The sequence below is a fragment of the Pteropus vampyrus genome, unplaced genomic scaffold (genome assembly GCF_000151845.1).
Source record: "Pteropus vampyrus isolate Shadow unplaced genomic scaffold, Pvam_2.0 Scaffold534, whole genome shotgun sequence".
Taxonomy (NCBI): Eukaryota; Metazoa; Chordata; class Mammalia; order Chiroptera; family Pteropodidae; genus Pteropus; species Pteropus vampyrus.
Window position 1 is genome coordinate 83127 of NW_011889315.1, and position 3944 is coordinate 87070.

Here is a 3944-nt window from a genome sequence, read left to right on the forward strand (position 1 = left end):
TCCTTAAAGAACGTTTAGAGCCAGGGCTTGATTAAAATGGAGCTGTCGTTCTTATAATTACAAGCCCTGAACACGGCCTCATTCGCTTGTCATTTTAACCGTGGAAGGTAGTGGCTGTTATCTTCCCATTTTCAAGGTAAGAAACTGAAGCCCAGAGGGACGGGGAGTGACCGGCTCTCCCCAGTGACTGAAAAATGATGAAACCGATTCAATCTCAGAGTCTGGGCTGATTTGGGAAAACCTCAAATGCCAGGTCAGGTGTCAGCTGTACCCCGACCCCACACCCATCCAGTGTCCACAGGAAAGCAGAAGTGTGTTCTCTTCCCTCTGCAGGTCTCACTTCCTGCTGTGCACAGACTGGGCCAAAGGGTTCAAATAGGAGGGTCATGGGCATCCCAGGGAAAAGGGAAGTGGAAGTGGGTATGGGGAGGCTCGCTGTCTGCATCCTTGTCCTCTTTGTCCCAGAAGAGGTTCCTCTTCCAGTCTGTTGCTGTGGGTCAGAGAGCAGGCGTGGGGACAGCCTCCCCACCATCTGCCCACCAACTCCCTAGGCCTTGGGGTGGTATTGTCTCCCCATGTGGGGGCTGTGTGCCTTTGGGCAAGCGGCTAAACCTCTCTGGGCCCCTGTTTCCTTGTCTGTAAAATAGGAATGAAGAAAAGAAATTGCCACTGTGAGGTGGTGGTAAGAAGTCAGTGAGTTCATCCCAAAATGAGCTTAGCAGGGTTCCCGGCACATAGGTAGCACCTAACTAAGAAATGTTAGCTGACGTGCAAACCAGTTTGCATGCTGCGCAGATGTATTCCCCAGCTGTGGCCATGCCATCCTGATCATGTGGGTCTCGGGGACCAGGTGGGTGTGCCAGCGTGTGCCGCTGTGCAGGGCGTGAGGAGTTGGACACTCGTTGATGGGCAGGCTCACACGTAAGCACGCAAACTGCCAATCACGACAAACACTCAATATATACAGGCGCTCCTCTAAACGCTTAGGAGCGTGAGTTCAGTTGACCCTGTGAAGTAGGGAGCCATTGTTTTCCCCCCATTTTACAGACGAGGAAACCGAGACTCAGAGAGGGAACATCTTGCCAGAGGTGGCTTTTGCAAGTGATGACAGAGCCACGTGTGTGTGCAGTTGGGTGGTCTCCTCGCTTTGCAAATGCAGATGCCCGTGCGGCGCTAGCATGAAGCTGCAGCACACACACACACGTCCTTGCGAAGTTGTGTAATCACTCTAGGACCGCCACCATTGTGTGTTGTGTGACTGCCTCGTGAGAGTGCGTGGCCATCCTGTCCTCATGCCCTTTCCTCTCCCCAGGCTGTGCTGTCAGACGATGGGGTGGGCATCAGGCTGGGAGAGCCAGACCCCCCGGAGGAGCCCCTCACCTTGCAAGCATCGGTTCCCCCTCACCGACTTCGGCTGGGCAGCCTCCGTCCTCACACCCCTTATCACATCCGTGTGGCGTGTGCCAGTAGCCAGGGCTCTTCACCCTGGACCCACTGGCTTCCCATGGAGACGCCGGAGGGAGGTAAGAAGGAGCCAGGGAGGGGGAGACATTGCCCGCTGCCCCGCTGGACCTCGCTCACGTCAGTGCCACCCCCAGCATCTCCTCTCACCCACTTAGCCCGTGTGGCCTCCATCTCCTTCCTGTCCAGTCCCCCACTCAGCACAGCCCACTGGCGTCTCTCCCGGACCCTGTCCCTATGCTTCCGTTCCTGGGAGGCCTGCACGAATTGCCCACATGCATGCCCTTTGCACCCTGCCCCCACTTCCTGGGAACAGGGGCGGGGGTCAGGAAGAGGTGGGGGTGCCAGCTTCCCCTCTTCCCTGTCCTCCAGTGCCCCTGGGCCCCCCCGAGAACGTTAGTGCCATGCTGAATGGGAGCCAAGCCCTCGTGCGTTGGCAGAAGCCAGCGGCGCCCCTGCAGGGCACCCTGTTAGGGTATCGGCTGGCCTATCGAGGTCAGGACACCCCCGAGGTGGGTGCTGCTGGCTGGGGTCGGGTGGAGGAGCTGGGGAGGAGGGAGATGGGGAGGAGAAGATGATAGGCAGACATGACAGCTGTGCCGGGCGGTAGTGTGCAACCCCGCCTAGGACCTAGGAGAGCCGGTCGTGGGAACGTTAGAGAGGCCTGGGGGAGGGGGAGGGAGTGGCCATCCACAAATCATCGTAAAAATCGGTTCAGTCGACACATGTATGTACTCCGATGATTTTACACTAGATAGTTCCACAGCATCTTGAGGAAGAGGTTCCTTTTCCTACCTTGCACAAAGGTCTCGAGTGAACAGCACCCCTGGGGGCTTGAGAGATGGGGTGGGAATGAGGGTGGAAATTAGAAGGGGACAGAGAGATGAGGGCGAAAAGCTGGGAGTTCAGCTCTTCGACAAAAGTACCGTGTGCCACACACTGAGCTAGGACCTGAGGACGTGGCGGTGAATGAGACAAAGTCTTGTCCTGGTGGATCTGATGTTTTAGTGGGCACGGGATGGAGCGTGGAGATGAAAGGAGGGAGATTAGGATGAGGGTCGGAAGAGGTAGGGGAGGAGGGGCTGGAGACGAGGAGAGAAAGATGGGGAGTTGAGGCGGGCGGGGGGAGGGGGGGAAGGCTTCTACGTTAGGGGCCTGAGGCTCCACCCTGACGCCACGTTTGGACGTCTCAGGTACTGATGGACATAGGGCTAAAGCAAGAAGTGACCCTGGAGCTGCGGGGGGACAGAACGGTACCCAACCTGACGGTGTGCGTGGCAGCCTACACCGCCTCTGGGGACGGACCCTGGAGCCTCCCTGTGCCCCTGGAGCCCTGGCGCCCAGGTAACTCCAAAGCCACGCTCGGCTGCCTTCAAGCTCCCCACAAGGACCTCGTCTCTCTCAGATGCCCCTGACTTGCTCCTGGCAACTTTCAGTGTTACTCCAGTCTAGGCTCTGTGCCTGCCTGCAACCTTACTGAGAGCCTCGCTCCTTCACTCACGTCTCGCCAGACTTGCTGTCCCTGAGCATGTCCTCCCTCTGTCTTCTCTCCTCACAGGGCAAAGACAGCCAATGCACCAGCTGGGTAAGGGCTTTGGCACCTCCTCTCTGCCCTCCTTTCCCTCAGGGCCCAGCGAGGACCCCATTACCACACACATGGGGTTCGCACCTCCCTTTCGTGTTTCTCAGACTCATCACTCTGATCCTCTCCTTCTTGAGTTTGTGTGGTCCCTGAATAGCCCAGCACATTGTAGGTACTCGGTGAATGGTAGACGGGTGGGCGGATGGATGGGTGGATGGATGGATGTATGGACAGATGGACGGACAGATAGACAAACCGACTGATGAGTTATCCCCCTCACGTTCATCCCTCTCAAATATTTCTCAACGATTCTCAAATATTCCTCCTACACCCATTGTTCTCTTCTGGCACTGTAATTCATTCTTTAATTCATTCTTCTATCCTTAAATAGTCCTCGCATGCCTCCCTGCATTTCTTTGCATACCCTTTCCACACTAACTCACCCTCCTTTCACACTCATCCCATCATAATCCTTCACCCCTCACACGTCCCTCCCAAACCCAGTGCGTTCGCGAACTGCACACGTTTTGCACGTTCACCATCCATTTCACGTGGCAAACATTAAAAAGACGTTCGGTCCACACTGTCTCACACTCTACGACTCTCCTTGCACGCCGACGGGACACTGCTTACACATCACTGCCTCACCCCTAGCCAGTCCTAACCCAGTCCCACTCTGCACGCACCCACGCCCAACTCCTGGCACACTCCGCCCAACTCTTGGCGCACTCCGCACACACTCATTCTCTACTCTTTACGTAGCCACTACTATCCTTCTGACACATCTTTCCCATTCACCCCCTCCTCCTCGTCTGTCCTTTTACATGCTCATTGCACACTCTTCTCCATCAAAGTTAATCCTCACAGACAACTGCTCACTCTTTGTATCTAAAGCTCCTTA

At 56.1% G+C, this 3944-nt stretch overlaps 1 protein-coding gene across 1 annotated transcript in view; it reads left to right on the forward strand.

Annotated features, from left to right (window-relative positions):
- The window catches only part of AXL (AXL receptor tyrosine kinase), a 29103-nt gene that overhangs the window by 9941 nt on the left and 15218 nt on the right, over positions 1-3944 (forward strand). Inside the window, exons 6-9 of the mRNA XM_023525134.1 lie at positions 1313-1523; positions 1834-1973; positions 2655-2805; positions 3020-3046. Of these exons, the coding sequence (XP_023380902.1) occupies positions 1313-1523; positions 1834-1973; positions 2655-2805; positions 3020-3046 (529 nt within the window). The remainder of the gene's footprint in view (positions 1-1312; positions 1524-1833; positions 1974-2654; positions 2806-3019; positions 3047-3944) is intronic.